General features: G+C 30.7%; 4 protein-coding genes across 5 annotated transcripts; 1 reads left to right on the top strand and 3 right to left on the bottom strand.

Moving 5' to 3' along the window:
• The first annotated feature begins 1,680 nt into the window (after window positions 1-1,680).
• Window positions 1,681-7,252, top strand: LOC8279053 (nuclear transport factor 2). Of its 2 annotated transcripts, none has more exons than XM_015727588.3 (10): window positions 1,681-1,924; window positions 2,319-2,425; window positions 2,522-2,659; window positions 3,176-3,464; window positions 3,547-3,788; window positions 3,997-4,171; window positions 4,305-4,426; window positions 4,513-4,572; window positions 5,995-6,058; window positions 6,631-7,252. In XM_015727588.3, exons 2-10 carry the CDS (start codon window positions 2,372-2,374, stop codon window positions 6,921-6,923), a joined length of 1,437 nt encoding a protein of 478 aa, XP_015583074.2. In that variant the 5' UTR covers window positions 1,681-1,924; window positions 2,319-2,371; the 3' UTR covers window positions 6,924-7,252. The 2 variants fall into 2 exon arrangements, with proteins under 2 accessions (XP_015583074.2, XP_002532732.2); XM_002532686.4 differs by having other exon boundaries at window positions 1,682-1,924; window positions 2,358-2,425.
• Window positions 7,253-8,401: 1,149 nt separating this feature from the next.
• Window positions 8,402-11,163, bottom strand: LOC8279036 (galacturonosyltransferase 8). Its single transcript, XM_002532687.4, has 3 exons — window positions 10,833-11,163; window positions 9,446-10,693; window positions 8,402-9,111 (listed from the first exon to the last, which is right to left on the bottom strand). The coding sequence occupies exons 1-3, from the start codon at window positions 11,007-11,009 to the stop codon at window positions 8,836-8,838; spliced, it is 1,701 nt and encodes a 566-aa protein (XP_002532733.1). The 5' UTR covers window positions 11,010-11,163; the 3' UTR covers window positions 8,402-8,835.
• Window positions 11,164-17,958: 6,795 nt separating this feature from the next.
• LOC8279038 lies at window positions 17,959-19,813 on the bottom strand. The gene has a single exon (XM_002532689.4). It carries the CDS (start codon window positions 19,386-19,388, stop codon window positions 18,114-18,116), a length of 1,275 nt encoding a protein of 424 aa, XP_002532735.1. The 5' UTR covers window positions 19,389-19,813; the 3' UTR covers window positions 17,959-18,113.
• A 2,086-nt stretch (window positions 19,814-21,899) lies between these two features.
• Window positions 21,900-22,949, bottom strand: LOC107262324 (wound-induced basic protein). Its single transcript, XM_015727584.3, has 2 exons — window positions 22,790-22,949; window positions 21,900-22,165 (listed from the first exon to the last, which is right to left on the bottom strand). Exons 1-2 carry the CDS (start codon window positions 22,858-22,860, stop codon window positions 22,093-22,095), a joined length of 144 nt encoding a protein of 47 aa, XP_015583070.1. The 5' UTR covers window positions 22,861-22,949; the 3' UTR covers window positions 21,900-22,092.
• Window positions 22,950-25,641: the final 2,692 nt, after the last annotated feature.

Raw genomic sequence — 25,641 nt, 5'->3', positions numbered from 1 at the left:
TTTTTTAATTAAGATTAAGATACTTTTATTTTTATTGATTAGTAATAAAAAAATTGTATTAATAAATAATAATGTCAGTTTTTTTAATTATATACAAAAATCTTTACTTTGTTAGTAATTCAAGTTACTAATTCAAAATTATATATATATATATATATATGAAATGCACATTTTGTATATTGAATATTACCATATATCTTTTAGGACTAATTTAGAAGAACGAGGTTAAATTTAGTTATAATAAAGACTGGGTTGCGACTCTCTCAAATCGTAATTTAAGGAAAAAAAAAAACTAAATTGGGAACTAAATTAACCTAAAAGGTAAAGAAATGGCTAAATTGAACTTTTCTGCAAAGTGTAAGGGCCAAATTAAATTTTAACCCCAACTAAAATTAGGACAAATGGTTAATTTGCCTTTTGGAATATTGTCTAAGGGTCAAATACATTCAATTTAAATTTTTTCAGCAAATTGTTCTATGAACTTATGTCTACAAGTTAAATAGATTCAATTTAAACTTTTCAGTAAATAGCCAATTAAACTTGTATCCTAAAATCAAATACACATAATTTAAGCTTTTAAAAAAAGTGAATAACATTATTTAAGTTTTAATTGAATTATAAAAACTCAAAATAATATTTATTTTATTAATTTAATAATATAATATATTGTGACGTACTATACAAAAATATATATTGGCAAAATTTAAAATTTAGATTTAATGAATCTAAAAATGATACATTATGTATCTAATTGTTAAGAAAGTTAAAATTTGATTTATGTGATCATAAGATATAAGTTCATAGGTGAAATTGACTCTTTGTTCCAGTACAATTAAACTGCCGCAGCCTTACTTAATTACGCGTGGAAGCAAGTGAGTATGACAAAGAGTCAATTTCACCCATGAATTTTGTGTCTAAGATTAAATAAGTTAAATTTTCAACTTTCTTAATAAATAGGTCCACAAATTGTCATTTTTAATTCAATTAAATCTGAATTATAAATTTTGCCAAACACGCTGTTATATAGCACATTACTAAATATTGTATTAATAAATTAGTAAAATAAATATTATTTTAATTTTTATAATTCAATTAAAACCTAAAAGAGTATGATATTATTTTACTTCTAAAAAAATTTAAATTAAATATATTTAATCTTTAAATATAAATTTAAAAATTATTTGTTGAAAGATTTTAATTAAGTGTATTTTATTTTTAAATATAAATATAAAGTTATTTGTTAAAAAATATTTAAATTAGATGTATTTAATCCGTAACATAAATTCGGATAACAAATTGACCGTTTATCCACTAAAATTAGGTCCCTTCTATAGTTGTTTTACTTTTCTCATACTTTTGTTGCACTTTATTTAATAAAATACTTCAATGGTTGTAATCAATGGAATAAAAGTATATATTTTAAAATAAAATTGCCATAGAATTCTCACAAAACCTGCTCTCTTTCCTAGTGATTTTAGAGGCGCGCTCCCTGCACCGCCTCTGTAGTTTCTTTTTGTTTTTTTACACGCTAATCCCTTTTAATACAAATTACAAGTCCACTTTATGTTCTCTAATCAAACTCTTAAAGAAATAAAAATTATATGTTTCCTATTATCCAGACCCCTAATAACAGGTAGCACAGAAGAATTTTCACACACTGTGGTCACTTAAAAACCTCCTTGCAAAAAAAAAAAGGTTCCCTGATATAAAACCATCAAAAACCCTGCTTCCGTTCTCTCTCTCTCTCTCTCTCTCTCTCTCTTCGTCATTTTGTTCTCGCGCCTCTGAGAGATCCAGCAAAACTAAAAAGAAAACCCTAGAAACCGCCATTACAAGTACGGAGGTGAGAGAAAGACGCAGTTAATTAAACAAAACCAATACCTTCTTTCTCTCACCTCGCTCTCCGATCCAAATCTAAGTTCAGGTTTGCTCTCTCTTTTATTTATTTTTTTTCCTTCCGTCTATTAGATGATTTCTTAAGCTTTATCTCTTTGTTTAGGTTACTTCTTATATTGAAAAATGACGACATTAACTGGAAATTATACTTCGTAGCTTAATTCTTATTTTATTATTCATGATTAGTGAGGTTGCTTAGTAATATGATATTTTAGAGCTCTGTTTGATTCATGAATAAGTACATATATCTATATCTTACTTACTACGCTGAATGTGATGTTTCATTTTGTTTTAATTTTTAATTCATAGTGTTTTTTCATATATGCTAAACTAGTATGTTATCTGAGATATATTTATAGGTTTAATTAAGTTCTGGATTGCTATTTGTAAAATTATTTGTTATAGGTGCTATTTTTTTGTAGGTTTAATTCATCAGGTTTTGTTCTTTTTCCTTTTTAAAGGATTTCAATCAGTGATGGCGGCACCGGCAGTAGCAATCCAGCAAGCCTCAGTTCCTCCTCCTGATGTTGTATGTTATTAATATGTTAATACTCTTTGAATTATAGCTTTTGCATATTATTTTTTAGCAAAGTTTTAACTGAAAGTTTCGGTGTCGTGGATTTAGGTTGGTAACGCATTTGTTCACCAATACTACCTCATTTTGCATCAATCGCCCGAGCTTGTTCATCGGTTCTACCAGGATGTTAGTAAGCTTGGCCGTCCTGATGATGGTGGAATTATGAGTACCACAACCACCATGCATGTGAGTTCTCCCTCACTTTACGCACCTGCACGCCAAAGCATTTTTGAAATTGTTCTTCTACTACTCTCTAGGAGAAGCTATAGATGGATTATTCAACTTTCAGTTATTGCTCTTGGGGGATGGAACTTTTTCATTGGTTATGGAATGGAATAGTTTGAGAAATGCTAACATCAGAATTTTCTTATCTCAGTTTTTGCTATTATTTACTGAAGAATTAAGTTCACTAATTTCTAGCAAATTTTGGGTTTTATTTTCATCTTCTTGATTGTGAAAGTTTTTTGTCCAAAGACGCCAAACCTTTTGTTGCGACAACTGAGCATGACATTAGGGATCATAATGCAGAGGTTTGGTTTTTAGGCTTTTTGTTTCGTTAGTTTATAGTATTTAAGTTGCACTATGATCTAATACTACTTATAGAAGCATGTCAATTGGCTTCTGAAGCAGTGATTGCTGTATATGAATAATTTTCCAAATTTATGGTGCTGTTTCTTATGTTGACTGATTTTTATAAAGCAGGCTATAAATGAGAAGATACTTTCACTTGGTTATGGGAAATTTAGGGCTGAAATTAGTACTGTCGACTCTCAAGAATCATTCAATGGAGGAGTGCTTGTCCTTGTGACAGGATATTTGAATGGAAATGACAATTTGCGGCAGAAATTTACTCAGAGTTTCTTCTTGGCACCTCAAGACAATGGCTATTTTGTTTTGAATGATGTCTTCCGATATGTTGATGATGCTAACCAGCAAAATGAAAACCTCAATGTTGTCAACATTGTTGAAGCTCCAGTCGCTGCTGAACAGGGTAATGGAAACATTTATTGCATCCGAATGTTCTTTTCTTTGGAGTCCTTGATGTTCAAGATATTTTTTCTTGTCTGTTCCAGACTCGGCTTACGAACAAGAAAACCACATTTCTGAGCAACCAGCTGCTTTATCTGAGGAAGCCAATGAAGAGGAGGTGTGTGATCCCTCTGAAAATGAGGATGTTTCAATTGAAGAAGATGAAACACCAGTTCCTGAAGTTGTTGATGAAGTTCCTGAGGTTTTGGAGATGGCAGATTCACAAATAGTGGCTGAATCTATTTCTAAGGTTGAAGAATTGCCAAAGAAGTCATATGCCTCTATTGTAAGTAGCCACTGTACAACAAGTTGAGCTTTGAATTCTATTGCAGATTCACACTGATATTTTGCATTAGTAGTAGCATGTACAATGATCTCAATGCATAGAAATATTCATTAGTAAAGTAATGAGATTTGGAATTGCTATTTATATGTCTGTTTTGCCTTCTCGTCAATGCATTTCATAATATTAGCTTGCTTCATATGTTGTTCAGGTGAAAGTTATGAAGGAGAATGTAGTTCCTTTTTCAAGCCCTGCGCCATCTCCCATAAGGTCTGCACCTAAGAGCCAAGAACAAGTGACTGCTGCAGTGACTCCTGTGGTGACATCTGAGACACATGTGTCAACCTCAAATGCTACTGAAAATGCGAATGCCCAAGAGAGTGAAGGTGCTAATTAATATTTGTTTCCCTTTCTTCAGTAGATTATAATTTATACATGTTAAGATATATTACTTGTGCATGCAATGAGTTAATTTTTCCTTCTAATATATGTATTTAACTGGCACATGTTCATTTTCAGCGGACGGTCCTTCTATTTATGTGAAAGGTCTACCTTTGGATGCCACACCTTCCCTCCTTGAGAATGAGTTTAAGAAGTTTGGATCTATTAGGGCTGGTGGTATTCAAGTTAGATGCCAAAAGGTGCGAGCTAATTTGATTCTTTTGTGATTCATCACCAATGATATCTGCAGCTAAACGCTGATGCTTGTAAACATGTTGTAAAACAGGGATTTTGCTTTGGGTTTGTGGAGTTTGAAGTGGCAAGTGCCGTGCAAAGTGCAATAGAGGTTTGCCATGCTAACTTAAAAACTACTGTTTTGTTTTCTGTTGTTCTAAATCAGCATATGCAGGTGAATCTATCCTGTTATGCTTTATCATCTAAATATTATTGTTTTGTCTCATTAGAGAGAATAAGGTAGGAAAGGAGCGCGGGTGCTTATTACAGTAGAGTTTTATTTTTATTTTTTTTTTTTTTTTTTGCATAGATTTAAATTTTACTCATAAACAGTTTGCCATTTCTTGCCATGAATCTTTTGTTTTTCCTCATTATTTTTGTGCATGTTAACTTCTGCTGCTGTCATTGATATCATGTCTGCAATAAATGAATATTCACATGCTGATTTTTTTTCTTTTCTAATTTGAAAACTTTGTTTACTTAGTTTAATGTCGTTTTTACTTGAAGAATATGATAAAAACTGAGATACATTCTATATCTGAAGTCTCCTTGCTGGAGGCATCCCTTGTGATAACTTGGTCATTTTGTTTGCTTTTGTATTTGCACAAGTTATACTTTGAGGGGCTCTGCTATTATGAATATTGCTGCTTGCTGGCAAAGGTAGAATATATAGTCTCATTGTTTTGGAATGCGGAAAAAATTGTGATTGTTGAGGTAGGTGCAATTGGTGGTAGAGTGCAGGATATGGATTATGCCCCCTCCTGCTACTTAAAATGTGTCTATAGGCTTGTTGACAGGCATAGTCAACAGAAATGGTCTTATGTGAATTTGTGACTGGTTAATATATCATTGCTGCTTTAGCTGTGAACTTGGCTTCATCCTGTCTCATACTTCCAAAGAGAATAGACATCTGCATGAGCTACAATCGGAAAATAACATGCCTCTTTTCTTCTTTCTATTATCAAAGAAAGTTCAAATATAATTTAAAACAAGAGTGGGTGGTAATTCTTATTTTTAATCTCATGTATGCGTATAAACATGAATATCTGTTGTAGTGACAAATGTTTGTTGAATAGGTGCCAAAGGCAGTTTATTATCAAACATTTTACTGCAATTGTTTTGTTACCTATACCACCTCCTATTGTTACTTGTTAACTCTATTGCAGGTGGTATTGATTCATTACTGTAGCCACCATTATTGTCTTTTTCAACTTGTTAATCTATCTGGTAACCTCTAACCAGAAATGTATTATGTTCTTTAACGGATGCGCCAAAAATGCACAGAAGAGTCTTTTCTTTTGATCGTAATATGTTAATTGAGACACAAGTTGCGTTGCCTTTTCCATTGGAACGAGTAGATTACACAGCGATGATTGATGCAAAATACAGATTGGTATTACAGATGTTTTTCTTATGAGCATAAAACTTATTGTATTCTATGTTTATATTTTAAACTTGTTTTCCTGATCTTCTACAGTTGTTATTTTATGTATTTAAGTTTTTCATTTGAGTCAATTACTCCTCTCTGTTTCAGGCTTCTCCTATTATGATTCATGGATGCCGGGTTGTTGTTGAGGAAAAGAGATCTACTTCTCGAGGCAAGTTTGATTTTTACTTTACTGGTCAAAAGTTCCTTTTCAAAGATACTGCTAACATGCAAAACCTATGAGCCTACTTTTTGAACATGCAATATCTCAACTTTTACCGTTTTAGCTCAGAGATTTAAAAAAAAAAGAAAGGAAATTCACCTACTAGATACATTATGTTGCTCATAATTAAGGGGAATAAATATAGGGCTTCTGGGATGAGAAAAAGTTTGTACCTCGAGCAAAGTTGTAGTATCATAGTATAAATAAATATGTTGGCTTCTATACTCTTCAACATGTGTCAAATTGGAAATGGAAAGCATATGCATGAACTGATTAATCTGTTTCCTACAGGATTGCTTAAAATTCTTGTTTAATGTTTCTAGGAGAACAGGGAAGGAGCATTTATCTCTAGTCTCTAATGATTTTGGAACAACTATTTTTGGTGTTTCAAAAGAGTAGAGTAATGCTGAGGGCTGACTGTTAAGTTGGAAAAGATGCATAGCTGTAAAATCCTATTGGCAGATTATGATCCGAGTCTTGGTTTTTATTTATTTGTTTTAAAGAAGTTTCTCTGTATGCAGGAAACCATAGGGGACGATTTTCATCTGGAGCAGGGGCTGGATATAGGAATGAGGGAGCAAGAGGGCGTGGCAATTTTGGAGGGGCCAGAGCCTATGGTCGGGGTGATTTCAGTAACAGGTCGGAGTATGGAAATAGAAATGGAAACCGTGGTGGGTTTTCAAACCGTGGAGGTGATGGATTTAGGAGGGCTGATAAGATGGGGAATAATGGTGGCCGTGCAAGCCGTGCTAGTGGATTAACTCTAAATGCTGCAGCGAAGACTACAGCACCACGGGTGTCTGCTACTGCTTGAGGATTATAATTTAAGAGGTGGTCTGGGAGTGATTAAAGATAGCTTTTTTTGTGTTCATTAGTGCAGTGATTTGTCAGAGTGGTTTTTAATAGCATTAGGAAGAGAACATACATTTTTACAGATGGGGAATGTTCCTGAGATTATTGTTAAGGGTTTTCTTTTAGAGTTTTGTCCCTTTTTCCTCCATAACGAGTTGGGGTTTTGTCTGGTATACTAATGTCATGTCCAAGTACCCATGATAGTTCTGAGTTCACTTCTTGGCGACCTTTTTCATTATGAAAATATTATGTGGGCTTTGTTGATCATATATTACATTTTAATTACATTTCTGGGGTGGACTATTTCTTTGGCTGGAGCGATCAATGCGGTTCTGAAATTTTGTTGGGAAACAGATTGGATAGCTTGACGCACGTTTTTCGCATTTTGTCGCCTGTTGTATAGAATTATGGATTTTTCAATTTTTAATTTTTTTATTTATAAGAATTACCTCAACTTTACCACCTGCAATGCGTTGGATGGTGTCCTGTTTGAATGAGTACGGAAGATGATCGGTTTGGTTCACTGCAATTTAATGGCTAATACTGGCCGGATGATGTCAGCCCGCGGTGAATTGTTGCTTAAAACTACACGTATGATATCGAATTAGCCGTCAGCACTCATTCTGGTGTTCTGTTTTTCATTTGCTGTACTTTTTCTCTCCATCAACTTCTCAACTATCCCCCTAAATGAACAATAAACAGGAAGACTAAGTTATGGGGTTATGATTTTCTGTGTTCTTTTTGTCGGTCAAGCCGAAAAGGGAAATATTTTAATCAGCAATACAACACACAGCAAGCTGTGAAACAACAAAGAAAAAAAAAAAAACCTCCATCTTAACATCCTATTTTGGAGGTTGTTTCAGCAATAACCAAACTTAATCAAATAAGATCCCTAATTAAACGAAGCACATTATGAACAGAAGGCGTCCTGGCTCTCCAAATCTGATGGCAGTGACTATTTCCTTTTTGCCTTTTCAATAAACCAGTTGATATCTCTTCGCCAGCAAAGAGGAGATTTTAATGAATTCCTGCAGCCACTAAAACTCTGCTGCGTATTGCATTGGAGAAAGGACATTAAGACAATAAGTGACTAATACCTTCAATGTAACTACAAAATAGAATCTCCATCAGGACTAACACTCCATTTAAACAGCCAGAAGTTAGTTCACTTCAGGAGAGGCCTGTATTGATTCCTTCTGTTTATCTTTTCTTGATGCTTCGGAGTTTTTCTTTGTTTCATGTTAAATCTATCTTTTCTTGGCAAAGAAAAGAGCAGAAATAGAAACAAAATGTGAAATCCCACTAAATTTTTTTAGGCATTTGATGCCTACATATATGATATATTATGAACAAGAAAGAACAGATTGAACGTTCAAATGTAAAAAAACACATTACACAGCACATGAATTTCAACATGCTCGAGGGAGCAGAGTGGCAATATGGCCATAATTATACATAACTTTATTTAGAACATCAAATTTAGAATCTTCAAATTATATAGAACCTTTCTCTGGGACATCAACTTAAGAATTTTCAATAGAAGTTTTTCATGTGCACCGTTAACCATAATATTTAGAGTTCAGAAATATTTAAGAAACGAGAAGAAGAAGAAGAAGAAGAAACCAAAGGACTGAACTCCAAAGCTATAACCATATTCTTAGCAGCTACATGGGTCAAATACAACAAATTTTAGTTGCTTGACATGTATGGGTAAATGGAAGAAGAGACCTAGAATTAAAATCGAGTAATATACTACACTTGAAAAGATGCCCATACTCTTCCACTTCAAGATCCATTGGTGACACCGTGTAACAAACAGCTAAAGCCTTCAAAGGTAATTTTTTGCTGCAGAACCACTATGATGCACTTTAAATTTAGAGACCAAAATTGCAGGCCTGGACAAAGTCCAAATCATAGTCAACATGCTTTGTCCAAAGTGGTTTAAACTGAGTCATGGCAATGTCAAGCCATGGCTTCATATTCCCATTGAAGTGCACCACTGCAGCATTACGAATCTCATCCATGCTGATGCTCGGGTTGTATCCTAGCCCCAGAACATGCCATGATTTGTCTAGTGGCTTTGTTGTTGAGTAAAATGTGATTAAACCTGGAGGTAGTGTCCCCAGTTTCCACAATGTCCGATTCTCATTCTGCAACATCAGCAGAATCACAAATTAATGACGGTCTTGCACTACAACAGATATGAAAAAAATTCAACAAGAAATGTTAAAAATCACATAAAGCATATTCAATGAAATATACGCTGCGGCTACCATAGAGACTGCTACCTGCTTTCAGTATTAACAGCTATACTAGTCATCCCACATCACTAATGCCAAAAGCAGAATCAATGACCAGACACTCATTATATATATTATAAATACATACAAACACACTAGTACATATAGAAGAGCCAAATAACCAAATACACAAGCGAGAAGATCATCAACATGATGCAACTTGCAGAACAGCAAACAATCTTACCAGATTCTGCCAGTAATGATATTGCTCTGTGCACTTCTCCTTCCTCCAAGCATCCAAATCAAAGAAGTTCATCCCGTAAGCCCAAGCACATGCCTTTGGATTAAACTTCTCCTTAATCAGAGGGTGTGAGAAATTCATGTACTGCGCATACCTATGAAATGACCCGAAGCAAGTCTCCACTGCCCCATTCACCTTCCCATCCATATCGATCTTCCACAGCCCTGTCAAATCCTTTTGTACCACAATATCATCATCTAAAAACAATATCCTATGCAACTTTGGGTACATTTCCGGCAAGTAAAACCTCAAATGATTCAAGATCGACAAGTACTTAGGGTTCCTAAACTTCATATTTGTAGTATCTTTAGTTGCATTCTCAAGCTTATTCTCAAAGTAAAACCTCTGAAGATTGGCAGATTCCAATTGCCTTAACACAGGCACATAAGAAGAATTCAAGAATTTATAATCCTCAACAGCTTTAACTTCTACATGTGCCCCATTATAATCCTTCAATTTAAACATAACCTGCATTGCCCCAAGATTCATTTTATCAGTCACGACATGAAAAACATGTTTCCAAGGCTCTTTTGCATTTTTCACCGCAGAATTCACCACGACTGATGCAGCAATAACATTATCAGAAAATATAGCATAATGATAAAGCTTGGGATCCTCCAATTCAGGAGCTAAAGGCTTCCCTTCATCAGTATACTTCTCAGGATGTGCGATTCTCTCTTCCATCAACCTCATAGCAAGGCAGTGCAAACTCTTGGGTATTGATTTGGCAGCAATTAAACTTGAGAAAGCCCCTTGCTTTTTTGCCTTGCTTAACTGCTCATTAACAGCAAAAATTGTATCTTTCAACTTTTGAATCTTCAACTGATTATCAAAACTCTCTTTAGCCTCAGCAATGATTTGCCGCGTAACTTTAATCCTCTCCTTCACTTCCTTCTCAAACTGCCTCAATGTAGATTCCTCGATAGAGAGCGAATCAGACTCGAAAAGAGCCCGATAAGCCGGTTTATTTATAAGATCAGTGTAATTGCGCGATAAATCAGCAAAAACCCTAACAAGCTTGGAATTCTCAAGCTTGAGCTTCCTTGCATAAGATGCATATGCCAGTGCAAGAGACCGGTGATCATCAGCTTGTTTACGGATCTGATCCAATCGGGGCTTCAATGGGTCTGATTTCAATGCTAATACGGATCTTCTCCCGGATCCAAATCCGTAAGGCACATTTCCCAAACCCTAGTTCATAAAAAAAACACAATCTCAGTATTTCGTTATTAATTCTTTTTCTTTTTACCTGTCATGAAAAAAATAAAATTGCGCATTGACTACAATGAAGTAAAGCAAATCAAGATGCGAAGATCTGTCTGAGACTTACGAAGTTGCGGTGGAGGTCGGAGGGAGAGTGAGAGTCTGAAGTGAAAAGGAAAGCGACAGTAAAGAAAACAAGCACCGCAATTGTAATTGCTGAACCCAACACTCTAAACGACACGCTGAAGCTCCGTATCAATCCATTTCTTGAACTGCTTCTGTGATTATTCGTACTGCTAGCCATTTTATTTTTGGTTTTGACTGATTCAAATTAAAAATTGAAGAAAAGAGAAGCGGAGAAACCTCTCACTACTAGTTGGCTTCTCTCTCACTTTCTGCAACTGAAAGAAAGGCAAAGAGAAGAGACAGAGATAAAGGTTACGGAGTTTATGCGCAGAATACGCGATTTGGTTAATCGGAGATCAGGGTCGTTCGATCATAAGGGGGTCCCACAAGATGTGTGATTGACATGGCAGTTGAGTTGAGGACTTTGGTTACTGGTGGTGGTGACGCTAGAAAAAACGCGGGATGGATCCAGTGTGAAAGAGTAGAATTGTTAGGGCTATTTTAGTAAATGTGTGATGTGTCGGTGTGGGAATTTATTTAATATTTTCTTTCAGAAATAACTTTTTTTTCTTCTTTATCTCACTGTAATTAGGCAAGTAATAATAATGGATTATCAGCCAGTTCACAGAAAGAAACATAATTAAATAATAATACACTTGATTAGCTGAAATTTTATGTGTTTGAAAAGGATTTAATTGCTTACTTTGGATCATTCGGAAATCAGTTTAGATATGTGGAAAGACCAAACCCGAATTAAAAATAGTAATTCGAATTCAATTCACTTTAATTTAGTCCAAAAATCATTTAGATTTCATGTGAAATATCATAAATTAAGTATGTAGGTGCATATATATATTCGAAATTATATAGTGAATTTATCATGTTCCATGCATTGTAGTAAATAAAGAAGAGGTTCAAACTAAAAACTCTTTTATTATAAAATAAGTGCCATTTAAAGTAATTATACAATAATTAAGTAATCGATTGGTGTAATACTAAAAATAATTTAATATAATTAAAATATATTTTATTAAAATATTTAAAATTTCTATAAATCTTCTCACTTGATTAAATCTCTCACAGTTTTCTTTTTCATTGATACTTTTTCTCTCAATAAATAAGGTTTAAAAACAATAATTAACACTTTATAATTTCTCAGAAAATATTTAGTTTAGACTTTTTCTTTTTGAAAATAACACTTATTTTTTAGAGTAATTTTTAAAATAATAAATATTAATTTTGAATAAAATAATAAATTCACCTTCTTTTCTCATTTTATTAGAAAATCTAATTATTAATTAAGTCCTAAACTTTACAGTTTTTAACAATTTTATTTAATTATTTTAAAATTTTAAAATAAATATTTTTACTTTTTAACTTATTTTTAAAAATATTTTTTAATAATAATTTTTAAAATATTATAATAAAAAAATGACGTGGCAAGTCTGTATTTAATGAATGAGTCGCTTTGAAAGCGTTTGTCCTGTAACCACCAATTTTGCTTACTAATGTAGCATTTAGATTTAAAATATGTGAAAAAAAACACGTACATGAGATTTTTAATAGTTATATTCTTAAGTTTATGATAAATTATTTTTATTAATTTATAATAATTATTTTTTTAGTAAGTACAATTGACTTTTTATATCATTTTTTTTATTATGAAACTTCAAAAATTAAAATTGATAAATATCTTTAAAAATAAATTAAAAGTATGAGTATTTATTTTAAAATTTTGAAATAATTTAATAAAAGTGTTAAAATATAAAATTGATAATTTAATATGTAATTAGACTTTTTTAGAATAGAGGCTAGAGTTAAAAAAAGGAACAAGAAACTATTTTATCTATTATGTATCTTAAAACTTATTTAATGGATCAGAAAATTCTAAAGACCGTTTCTTATTTATATTATCCTTGCCAAAGTTTCAAATCCCAGTCCAGGGATTTCATAATCATGGATTTCAAGGCTACAATTTTTAGTTTTCTAATAGCAATGGTGATTAAAGATGATTAAGAAAGATAATGGTGATTATGGTTGATAAACAGTAAAATGGCAGGGAGAAAGAAGAAGGTTAAGAGGGTTCTTTTATTATTTTTTTATGCGGAACGAAAGAGAAGAAAATAACTTGTGGTATGGCGGTGGCAGTCTTCTATTAAAACCTGGTGTTGATTGGAGATGGGTGATGATGGCGGCGGTGGAGGCTGTGGTTATTGGAATCAATGGCAGATTTTCTTTTTATTATTATTTTTCAAATTTATTTATATTTAGTTATTTCCTTTTCCTTAAGAGAATCATTTTAATTGTCATTTGTATAAATAAATTTATATATTTTAATATAAAATTACATCACTTCAAAAATGATTAAGAAATTAGATATTGCCAAACTCATGCTCTATCTTCCTATAGTCTAATTGTTCTTTTAGTTAAAATCTTACTTCTTTCAATATATTATTCTTTTTCTCAAGGAAAAATATAATAATAATAATAATTAAATATTTACTTGAAAATTTTCAGTCATTTAACATAATTTTAAGATATTTCTCTATTAGATGTGTTTTAATCGATGATTTGATTAAAAAAAGTTACGATCGAATTTTTTACTTAAATCATTCAAATTTCTATTAAAAAGAATAATAAAATTTTCATAGAAAAGGGAACAAAACTCCTCTTAAAAAAAACAAATATCATAATAATAATAAATGTAAGAATTAAATTAAATTTAGAAAATTTAAAATTATTAAAATATAAAATTAAAATTACAAATAAAAGAAAGGATAACTCTCGGATAAAACCCGATCGCCATTTTTTAAACTTTTTTTTCATTTTTTTTAAATAAAAATTTACAGAACAAAAAGAAAAAAAATTGGTATTCTTGTTAATAATTATCTTATTTTATATTCGATAACTCCTAAAAAATAAATTTCAACTGTAGAGAAGTTTAACCTATATATAACTATCCTCTAATTACTCAACTTTTTCTTTAAAAATATTCCCCATCTTTTGTTTCATATATCAAATGGAATTGGATTAACTACTTTCATATTTTATTTTATTGAATTCTTCAAGATTTTATGAGTTGAACTAAAACTTTAGTTATTCAAATTTATTTGAATTTGTAGATTTTATAATAGCTAAACTAAATTAATATAAAATAAAAGTTTTTATAAATGAATTTTGTGATAATAAATTAATATGTTTGAAAAAATCAAAATATTTATTTTATTAATACTATTTTATGTTATTTTATTCTTTCATTTTTTTTTTAAAATTTTGAATGACCTTGTGGTAGTGATCATCGTGTTCGTGCTAGTGGCAGCAGTGAATGTTTGTTGAAGGCTTTTCTCCTTTTGTTTTTGTTTTAGCGCATTGTTTGGCGACTAGAAAAGCGAGAGACATGGCGTATTCCTAATGGTTGTATATTGAAATTGATTTTTTAATTACATAATTCATCACTTTTTGGCAGACAAACAGTTGGAGTTTGGGTTAGGTAAAGTGCGTTGGTGGAGCCAAGTCTCTAATCCAACTATAAAAATCTCAGTTGCTTAGCGCTATCATAACTTTGTTAAGACTTATAAACTTGAATGATATAGTGTATAATAAAATTAAAATTTTCATCATATATATTACTAATATTAATCGCAAAAAATCATATATTAAAAAAGCAATTCAATTATAATGGTTAAAATATAAATCAAGCAATATATTTTCTTTAATATTTTAGTTATATAATAATAAATAAAATTAGTTATACACGATGAGAATCTAAATTTCATTATTAAATGTTATAAATCTAAACACATGTATTTTTAAAAATTTTGGAGGGTTTAAAAAATCTTCTATAACAAAATATGTTAAAAAGATTTTTAGGGCTTACAAAGTTATTTTATTGAAATACAATAAAATTTTGAAGGATCAAAAAGGATATTTGCCATTCATTTTTTTAATGTGTGAATAATATGCACCTCTACATAGGCACTGAGACATTAAAAAATAGAGTTAAATATTGGTCTAATATCCGAGTCAATCTCTACATTTTTTTTATCTCTTTAAGTCTTAACAAAACTAATTAATACATCATTCTGTACTAGACTAATAATTTAATATTACAACTTAATTCTTAAATTTATTATTAAATATTATACTTGTTTAAAATTAATTTTATTATCAAATTAGAATAGAATCTTTATCACAAGTTAATTTTATTATCAAATGTATATTTAATTTTTGACACATAAGATTTTTGTTTTGACACATGAAATTTAAGCTTATGTGTAATTTTATAGTTTTTTCTATTAATTTATTTATTCATAAGTTACATTCTTAATTGAACATTAATTCTAATTCTAAAAAAAATAACATATTAATATAATTTAATATTATATTAACTAATAAATAATTTTTAATAAAATAATAATACTAATTATATTTTAAAAAATAATAATATTAATTATATTTTAATATTATATTAACTAATAAATTAATTGTATAATTAGATAATAATTTAAATTCTAAGAAATAGCATCTTACATTATATTTTTAATATTATATTCAATAATGAATTGATATTTTAATTATAAAATAAATTTTTAATTTTAGAATATAATACTAATTATATTTATATAATATTACAATTAATTGATAAATAATTTTATATTATTAATATTAATAACATATTAAAGTTTTTTAAAAGATAAAAATAGTTAGTTTGCTGTTATTTTTTAAAAATTTTATAAAGTAATATTAAATATTAAAATTTTAAAAAATTATATATATAATTTAATTTTATAATTAAAATTATAATAATAATACAAATAAGACTGATTATTTTATAATTTAAAGCTCTGCAGGCACTCTTGGATGGATTTACCAAAACGATGTGATCTTCCACTCTATTGAAGATAAGTGATTGGCACAGTGCAAATTTAAATTCTCATATTTTAATTATTTAATGAATTCAATATTTTAATTTCGTTCAAAAAAGATATTTTAGTTTTAATTTAATTTAAGAAATACTTAAATTTTATTTTATAATTTATTTTTAACACTTTTAATTTTTAATTTAATTTAATCAAAATCTAAATTTTATCTTTTAATTATATTTAAACACTTTTGTGCAATACACATAAATGAATTGAATAAAATTACGTGTGAAAAATATTTAAATATTATAAAAAATAATAAATTAAAAGATTAATAGTGTAAACAATTCAAACCTTTATAAAGTCTTACTATTTTAATTAATTTCTTAAAAATTATCAATTTAATCACGATTTAATAAATTAAGTTATTTGTCAAAATTAAGCAACACAAACAATCACATGAATGTTAATTAAGAAATGAGAAATCCAAATTGATAGGTCATAATACCATAATATTTATACACTTACTTAATTTTTAATACTTATTTAATTAATTATATTCACGTTATCATTTACATTGTTTGATTAAATTAAATTAAATTGATAATTTTTAAAAATTAACCAAAATAACATATTATTATAGGAATTTGAATTTCCTTAACTATTAGGCCTAAATTGAAATGTCTAGTAAGTTATTTGGGGTGCTAAATCAAAGGTCAATGCACTAAATTATTCTTATATCCTCGTCAACTTTTTCAATAAGTTTTCTGAAGGAAAGAAAAATCAATTTAAGCATGCAAATAAATGAACATAAATAGGAAAAGTAAAACACATGAAACAGCCAATACAAAGTGATAAAGCGTCTGACCAGAAAAAATAAATAAATAAATATATATATTGGAAATAGGCTTGTTACGGCATATATTTGTCCTTACTATCTAAAATTTGAAAACTTTTATTTATACAGTATTTTTTTTTTCTAAAACTTCACTTGTGGTATCTTTTAATATTTTATTAATATTATTTTAACATCATTTGTTTTTAATGAAATTATGATAGTATTCGTTCTTATTCACATTTTTATTGTTGTAAATTTTTTTTGACATTTTTAAATGATTTTTAATTTTATTTTAATTATATTTTAATAATATTTTTAACTGTATTTTGATATTTTTTATATATAATAATTTATTTTTTTAAACACACATTTCGTATTATCAAAACATACTAATTGTTATAAAAAATATATATATAATAGGAAACATAAAGATATAAAATAAAAATAAAAAATCTACTAGATTTTGTTAGTTTTACCGCAATGCAAGTTAAATAATATCATTTTAGTATATATATATATATATATATAATATATATTTAGTAATCTTTTCATCGCGAAGTTCTAAAAATAAAATAAAAAAAATGTAGAAAAGATTTTGAAAAAATAAAATCAGTAATAAATTTATAAAAAAAGGGAAAATTTCTTCAAAAATAAAAGTGCTAAATGGACAAAGCTGAATCTTGGACATCGAGCACTTGGTCTCGCAGTGGATAAAATTTTGTCAATTTCTTGCTTACAAAAAAATAAATAAAATAGAAGGAACAGGAAAGTGAGATGTAACCTTGGATGCCTACACAATGAGAATGTGAGATTATATTCTGATTAATTATAACTGAAGACATACGTAATAACATCTCCCATTTTATTGTCTTGCAATGGTCCAAAGCATTCCACATGTGACATGACATTATTTAGAAAGTGGGCAAACTTTAGTGAATCAATTGTTCGTTTATTGCAATGGTGGGTTTATTAAACAGAGAAGCACAATGTTGGAAGGAAAACTCTTTTTTCATCTGAATCAAGGAAAATTAAGAAATATCTTTGTGCTGTAGCTCTCTATTTTGTTCCACACTAGGCCTGGACTTGGACTCTGGAGTGGGCACCCCAGGCCAAAAATGCCAGCACTCCTCTAATAGCCCTTCTCTTTACATCTTTCAATTCAAGTACATCACTAGAAACTGGGCTGACAGGCACTCCAGAATCACTTGGTAATTCCTTGCAGGTGTCCACAAGCATACAGTGGATAAAAAGATGAATGAAGCCAGCCATGTAGCAACCAAAGAAAGGATGAAAGTGGCACATGCTAAGGAAAAATCGAGATGATAGGGGAGTGAGATGGTTTGGACACATGCATCATAAACCAACAAATTCACAAGTACCCAAGAAGGTTGAGGGTATTGCAACTATTGAGGATAAGAGAGTAATGGTGCCAATTAAGTTTGGATTGAAGACCCAGAAGGCTACATTTCAAGCAAAAGTACAAGAATAACATATTTACTTTATGATCCTATAACAAAAATAAATATATTTGTTGAGCCATTAAACATTAATTAATACAAGTTATAATCTTGATTAAATTATATTAACGGTAACCCTTCTTCCCCTTGGTCACATGGTGCAACCAACCAATCCCTTTCAAGGCCTTAGAGATCTTGACAAGATTAGGCCTTCCCATTCCCAAACTCATCTTCCCAGCAGAGAATTTGAGAGCCTGCAAACAACAGAGTTGCCCATTGCTCAGTTCATCTTCATCTTCATCATCGACATCATCATCATGATGACGCTCGATGTTTCCTTTCTTTCCCTTCTTTGATTTGCTTTTTCCTTGTACTTTTATGGAATCAGTCTCATATGTCTCCCAAAGCATATCCATGCCTTCACCTCCATCAGCATTGTGTCTCTCTTCAAATAGTTTGCACGCCAATGTCCTTCTCCACTCTTTTTCCTTCCTCATTGATCCAAAGCTTCCAAGATTCGCTCCCATAGTCTGAGAATTGTTCATCGCTTTGGAATTGTACTCTCCACCATTGTCAGGACTACTCCAAGGATTTGAATCTAGTTTTTGGGAATTCATTCTCGAAAGGCACTCTCCACCATCATCAGCACTTATTTTAGCATCCCTTAGTTTATAACCCATTGCCTTGGATCCACTTCTCATGTACGGTTCTTCTTTCTGCTCGCTCTCTACTTTATTGAAGTTGCTGCTCAGTGGCTTGACATCTTTTGCTTCCTTTTTGCTTGCCAATTCTTCAAACTCCTCCTTTTGATGCAAGAAGACTCCTAATGGCTTTGCTTCCGCAATTAGCTGAGAACTCTCTGACCTTGTAATCACAACTAAATTTTCATTACCAGAATCTTCACTGCTTGAATTGTTCTTAACCTGCGTGGCATCGCTTGTCAAACAGTTTTCTTTAGCGTCCGACTCTAGAACTTGAATTGGATTTTCTCCAATATCAAAATCTGATGTGTCGAACACAATCTTATACACTTCTAGCTCCTCAAACTGATTAAGCTCCGGATTCCCATGTTCTTCTACTTTAGACCGTAATCTCTCTACAACAGTTTGGTATGTTCCAAGCAGAAAACTCACTTTGGATTCAGACAATTCTGTACTCAAATTGTCATGGACGAGATTAGGAGAAACAGTGAGGAAAACTAAGAGTAAAAGAAAGGTGGTAATGAAGAGAGGAGAGAGGAAAGAGAGGAACCTGAAAAGGTAAGGGGAGAAGAAGATGAAGTAGAAGAAATAAAGAGGGTGAGACAAAATGAAAGAACAGAAGAGCAATAAGTCAGAGAGAAGAAGACTTGAGAAATGAGTTTTCTTGGAAGTGGTTGAAGATATAGAAAATTCAGACATTTCTGTTTCCAAGTCTTGTGAAAGAAACAGAAGAGAATCTGAAGCTGCAAGTGTTATGATCGTGATGGTATATGGAGATTGTGGAAATAAAGAAATAAAGAAAGAAAGAAAGGAAGTTTTTGGTTGTTTGTTCTTGTTTTTGGTTTACCAAATGGAAGGAAAAAAAGAAACAAAGAAAAGAAAAAGGAAGGTGTGGGATTGGAAGTGAGAGCGGCGTGAATAAAGGAGAAAGAAATAAGAAAAAAACAATATCAAAGTTAAGGAAGAGAGAGAGAGACGCAGAGTTTACTACAAACTAACATCGACAAAGATAAAAGAAAGCAACTTTAGAAACTTTGCTCTGTTTTTCTCTCTATAACCACCAACTTTAATCAACTTTGATCATTATTATTACTATTATCAGGATTACAAAAGCAACCCTTGAACGACCCTCTAGTACTAATAACTGTGACATATCTTTATTTCTTTATTAAACTATAACTATCAAGGGAATTTTACTGCTAATTCTGATCTATAAGTATTAGATGCCACTCAATTACAGACATTGCCCTGCCAATAATAATAAATCTATGGTTTATACAGAAGGGAAAGTGGGCATTTTAAATTTATACTTGCATTTTGGCAGTTAAAAATTTGAGGATGATTGGCATAATAAAGAATTGTTGTTCATGAAATGGCATGTTCATACCATAATACTTATACAACCATTTTAATACTATAATATATTGAATCAACATTCAAGATTAATTGTCGCATAATAGAGAATATCAAGATTTGTGCATTTGTTTTACCAGTTGTTCAAAAATAGATTACAGATATTCTTTGACATGAACAATGCCCTCCAAGCCAAAGTGGAAGAGATGTTCTCTCATAGAAAATTAAGATACCATTGTCTGTCATTATGGGTGTTGAACTTCAACATCTAATTAATTGACAATTCTAATATTCTGGAAAAGAGTTGGTGTTAATCGACAGCTAATCCATCAATTAGGTCATTATTCTCTTTAAACTCACTAGTAACTGATTCCATTGATTGCCACAATAATCAGTTGGCAACCAACATTAGATTTATGCAGTAGGTGTCACAGTTGTGCATTCAAGTGGTCTATCTCAATTTACTGAGGAAAGAGTCATTTGGTATTAGGGGGAAAAGAAAAAAGACGAGAAGAAGAAGAGGAAGAGCATATGGATTAGGAGGATGATTAAGGGAGACAGAAGGTGACTGAGGAGGTTTGGAGGGTTAGATTGGTTGCACATGGGAAACCACTCATGGCTACTCAAGTGCATGCCCTGCATGCACCCCTTTCTTCTCTATCTTTTTCACCCCATATTGGACCCATGTGTCTTGTACACTTTTGGTTCTCTATAAGAGTTCTCATGGAGGTTTTGTTAGATTTCTTTCCATGTCTGACCAGTAAAGTCTTCCACTCTGCATTGGAAGCATTTGACCTTCTTTAAAGCAAAATAAAGAAGAAAAACAGCTTAAACAAAAATGCAGATACTTGTATCTTTCTTTTATTAAAGTTTGGTAGGAAAGGAAATAGCAAAAGATGTTGCTAAAATCCTCATCTGGGCCAAATCTTCATTCTCATGACAGATCTCGTCTCATTACCTAAATTATGTAAGCTCCACTCTCATTGAAAAGCTTCTACTTCATATGGCTCACAATTTGCAAGCAGATTCATAAGTTCATTACCAAATTCTCATTCTAGAAATGTCAAGCATTGTTTATGGTCTTGTGCCATAGTTTTGATATCCCAAAACAAATGAAATCTCGAGAAAACATATCAGCTGAGAAAATTGCAAGAGCAATAGATGCTTTCTTGCTTCCCGGATGATAATTATGGCATGCAATCATGCTCCGAGGGACCCGGCTATTGACATATATATTAACCTGTGCCCCACGCCTAGAAACTACTTTGCCGATAGTTTTGCCCAAATAAAGCCTCTTTTAGGGTCAACCAGCAGACAAGAAGATCCCCTCTACTGTCCTCCCTCTCACCTATTCCCTCTTCTTTAATTTAACCCTTCATTTTTTTTTACCAAAAGGACCTGAAGGGTAAAATTATTCGAGCCCTGCTACTTTATGCAACAACTGATATGAAAATGTACACTACCCAAACAAAAACAACAGTTGCAAAGGACACTAAATTATTGACCGAAACACCTATGCAAAAAATACAGTATAGCAAACAAGGCACGCTCTGCTTCCCCCATATAAGAACATCAAAGTGATTTGACAACTGAGACTTCAGAACATCCACCATTTTAAGGCCAAAAACAAATGTTAAAAATTCCAATCAACATAAAATTTAAGAGCGCATATGATGTATTTCATCAAACCTATTACTAGCCACTTCTCATGCCTTGGCAATACATTGGCTGGCATTGAATTTCACAATCACCATCAAGTATACAATCTCAGTTTAAGGCAACCAAACTTCAAACTCAATACTGCATCCCTCATACCCTGTTCGCAGATGCTATGATAATAAACTCGTTGCACAACAGTTTCAGAAAACAATATGCCCATCACAAACTCAAATTAACAAAATTATATCCAAACAAGCATTCATTACAAAGTGAAAAACTTTGGTCCAGAAAAATATCCAATTCATATCAGTCATAACAAAAATCCCAACATTTTATAATAGCACTTTTGAACCCTCTAGCACATGGCAGCTGTCACTACATCATAACAGCTTTACTCTGTCATAACAGGCTTATTCTCGTTCGCTTTGGGTCTCTGTTCCTTTGGCTTCTGTTCCTCCATTTTCCTGAAATACCCAATGCAGGTTACATCAGTAATTTAGTCCCCATAGACTCATAAGAAATCTGTAAGGGTTATCCTTTAGTAGATATTCCAAGGCTCATATCAGTAATTTAGTCCCCATGAAATAATATAGAATACATTGCAGATTGGGAAAACTGGTTTACCGCCATATGGTATCAGATTTAACCCAAAAAAATGCAGGTATTTCACGATTTTCTGTTCTAAGGTCCAAACAAAAACACTGGAAAAGGCAAGCTCAAATTGCACAATATCCCCAATAAAATGAATCAATTCAATTTCATATTGAACAGTAAGCCTTTTCCAACTGAATGATGGGCATATCAAGTTTAAACTCATAAAATTTGAGAAAATGCAATTCCAAAAAGCTGATTCCATATTTTACAAATTTCAAGGCTATGTTCCAAATTTATTTTCCAACATTTTGAATTTGTAAATCTTATTTGCAGCTTTTCCTTACTCAAGTATTCAACATAAATACACCAAATGAACATAAGGTAAAATCAGGTCGTTTAAAATCAGCAGCCAAAGATTGCCTTGAAATAATCATCAAAATTTAAATAAATAAATAAACAAAAACAAAAACTAGAAATAATAGATTTTTCAGTACCTCTTATCAGAGGAGCCACCCTTTTGGCTGAGGAATGAACGGAAGAGAGGAGAGTTAACGTCGTAGATCATTCTAGAATATCAACTGAACCCTAACTTTCTTCTCCAACCTTTTGCTGCACAAGGGGTTTCTATTCTTTCCCTTTTGCTCATTTGGGCTTCTGTTATATACGGAATCATTTGGGCTCTAATGCAGTTTTCTTCGGCCTATTAAACTGTTTGCAACTAAAAATAGGGTTTTTTTTTTTCAGAAAAGGCCCAACCATTTTAAACTATCAATTGCAAATAATTGACGCCAAAGTAAAAAAGCGTATTTTCCACTTTGTTCCGTTGCTTTGTATTTTAAAATAAATTTGAAAAACTAATAAAGATAGCTTTTTCATTAACAGTATAAATATAGAGAATTTGAAAAATACTTTTTCAATTTTATTTTTTAATTTTTTTAACTAAACACTAAATTCTATCTTCTAATTTTCTTAAATTAATTTTCTAGAAAACAGGTTAAATTTTCCACTACTAAATAATTCCATAATGTCTTCGGTGTTTATAATTTTTCTCTGTGTGTGTTTTTTCTTTAAATAAATCCTTAGTTTTATTTCTCAAATCTTAAAATGTTTATGATTATTTAATAAAACTTGTTGAACTTATAATATTAATATGGTGATTCCAGATAAAAAGGAATTAAATTCTTGAAATAGAATTTTAAAAAATATTATTTTATTCTCAAAGAAAAAGAGCTAATGCAAAAGAGCTAATGCATGAATGGTTATGATAGTTTGGGCTCATATATAGGGCTTGACTTGACTTTAAGAATAAATGGATCTCTTAATTTTAGAAGATTAGTACTAAATAAATTAAATGAAAATTTCATTAAACTAGCTTGTAGTCTAATGTATTTTTATTTTAAAATCTATAATTTTTTATATATATATTTTAGTATCCTGTGAATATAACCATTGGCAAATAACAATTAAATTGTATAATATTGTTAAGAGATTCTGACGTGGTACATAATAGCTACTGTTATTTCAACTACCACGTCAGCACTTGCTAACAGTGTTATACAATTTAACCGTTATTTACTAATGATCATATTTACAAGTTATTAAAGTGGAAAAAAGTAAACCACATATTTTAAAATAAAAATACATTAAACCACATGGTAGTTTAGTGAAAGTTTTTCTAAATTAAATTAGGATAATTTTAACAGTTTCTTTCCTTTTAGGTATTACAATTAGGTTATTCTTCGTCTACACAAGACAAAGGAATAATCATAGGTAGTCTTTATAAATTTTCAATAAAATCACCGTAATAAAGGTTCTTAATTTTAGCTCCCAGGCTATTAAAGTTTATAAACTTTAATCCATCAATTGACTCTATATTGACCATGAAGCTAATATTTTTCGTAATTTTTTTTTTTACTTTCTTATTAATTTTATTCCAAGTTTTTATTTTCTTAATTTAGTTAAATGAGATTTTTAGAAGCGAACACAAATACACAATTATAGCTTGTTTAGTTTGTTAAGGAAATAGCATGAACAAGTAATTATAGTTGGTTAATTTAATTTAAAAAGATTTATTTGAGAAATTCTTCACCATAGAAAGGATATACTCCCCCCTTCCCTTATTAAATGAAGTAGAAAGTCTTCACTTAGTAGCAGGATCTTATTGAACAAAAATGGTGATATTGTTCCTCCATTAATCAAAAATTTCGATTATATATATATAGTGAGAGAGTTAATATAAAGTGTGCCGGGCAAAACCCTTACAGATATATTTATATAAGAATTATTAATATCATAAACTAATGAATAAAATCTAAAAAAAAATAATAATTTGAAACAACTTCTTTATTAATAGAATAGTAAGGGGATTACATTAAATATTAATGGAAGAAAGTAGTTGATACTTGAGCTTTCAATTTACATATATTTCATTTACTGGAACAACTAGCTATAAGTTTATATTAATCTTATGAAGATGCCTTTGCTGATTTTCTTAATTTTTTCCACTATTTATTTCTATGACCACATAATAAAATGAAGACTTCATAGTGTTTGTACATCAAATGAAGTTTGATATGGAAAAGATATAAATAAAATTCAAAATCTTTTTAATTCATATAATTAAAAATTTAATCAAATGGCTCTATGGCCAACACTTTAACTTTCATTACATATGTTATATTAAAAATTCAAACACATTCTGAAAAAAAAAATAAAAAATTCAACACATTGTATAGGTAACAAGTCTTAGCACAAGAAAGAAATTAAGTAATTTAATTTCATTTATCTGGAAAGAATATGTGTGGGATCCTTTATTAATAGCCAATGTTGACGTTAAAATAATCCGACGGCTCTAGACCCTTTTATGTATGAAAGTGCTCACGTAGAGGATAATGACTCTTGAAAGCACGACCAATCAAACCATTGTTGACACGTCATTCTGGCTTCTCATCTCTTCCTACTTGCTTTGTTCTTTTCTATCAAATGATGGCATGGGGAAATTTCCTCGTTGATTGTGACCTTTTTCTTTTTCCCATTCCGTCCCCATTAGAAGGCTGAATATTAATTACAGAATTAGAACCATTTTTTGCTCTCTTGACCAGAATAGTCAAAGTTTTTAGAACATTTTTGCACAATTTTATTTAATTTTATTTAAAAAATCTCTAAAAGAAATGGATTAATTAAACTATTTCATATAACATGAAAAATTTAAAGTAGTCTATTTTAATTAATATTTTCAATTTAATAGTAAAATAAGACTAGCTTAAAAATAGATATCCAAATCAAACTCACAATTTTTTTTAAAATGGAAATAATAAATAAATTAGTCTTATGTACCATTTAAGTA

This window comes from Ricinus communis, chromosome 7 (assembly GCF_019578655.1).
Source record: "Ricinus communis isolate WT05 ecotype wild-type chromosome 7, ASM1957865v1, whole genome shotgun sequence".
In the NCBI taxonomy this organism is placed as follows: Eukaryota; Viridiplantae; Streptophyta; class Magnoliopsida; order Malpighiales; family Euphorbiaceae; genus Ricinus; species Ricinus communis.
Note: the sequence above shows the minus strand (reverse complement) of the source record. Positions and strands in the feature narration are given on the sequence as shown.